We start from the raw sequence: 623 nt of genomic DNA, 5'->3' as shown, positions 1-623 counted from the left end.
TATATATAGTAAAAGCAAAAAAGCAGTATAAATCAAATTACACTAGAAATAATTGTTCATGAAAAGTTAAAGTTTTTTTTACGAAATTTCCTTACCAAATGGATCTTTAGCAATGATTGAGGAATATGTTTCAAGAGGCTCTGATTCTCCCTCTTTATTTACAGCTTTAACACGGAATTTATATTCATGCCCAGGAGTGAGATCTGTAACTTCCATTTCTGGGACTGGACTTTGGCCTACAGGTAACCACACCCCTGTCTCAGGGTCAAATTTTTCTACTATATATCCTTCAATTGGTTCTCCTCCATCATCCTTTGGTTTCTTCCATTTCAATGTGCAACCATCTTTCTTAATGTCTGAGACTTCTAATGGGCCTTCAGGTTTTCCTGGTTTGCCTATAAAGAAATATTCCAGTTATGCCATTTTTATGAATATGAAGAAAGTTTGCTTGTGAATCAAAATAACATACATAACATAAATATATTTTTATTAAAGCACAATTAAAAATATTATACCTGTAATCCTAAACAAATTCAATTATAAGTTCATTTATGACAATAGTAAGATATAAATATGTTGCGGGGGGCGCTAGGTTAATTTTTTTTAATTATTAGTTTTTGTAG

At 31.3% G+C, this 623-nt stretch overlaps 1 protein-coding gene across 1 annotated transcript in view; it reads right to left on the bottom strand.

The window, feature by feature from the left end:
- Positions 1-623, bottom strand: part of bent (projectin protein bent) — a gene marked incomplete in the record, with an annotated part of 246334 nt that overhangs the window by 72478 nt on the left and 173233 nt on the right. Inside the window, 1 exon segment of the mRNA XM_067045412.1 lies at positions 96-409. Coding sequence (XP_066901513.1) covers positions 96-409 — 314 coding nt within the window.

Source organism: Halyomorpha halys, unplaced genomic scaffold, assembly GCF_000696795.3.
Source record: "Halyomorpha halys isolate HHAL.00 unplaced genomic scaffold, Hhal_1.1 Scaffold1088.1, whole genome shotgun sequence".
In the NCBI taxonomy this organism is placed as follows: Eukaryota; Metazoa; Arthropoda; class Insecta; order Hemiptera; family Pentatomidae; genus Halyomorpha; species Halyomorpha halys.
This window is presented reverse-complemented; position numbering and strand designations above follow the sequence as displayed.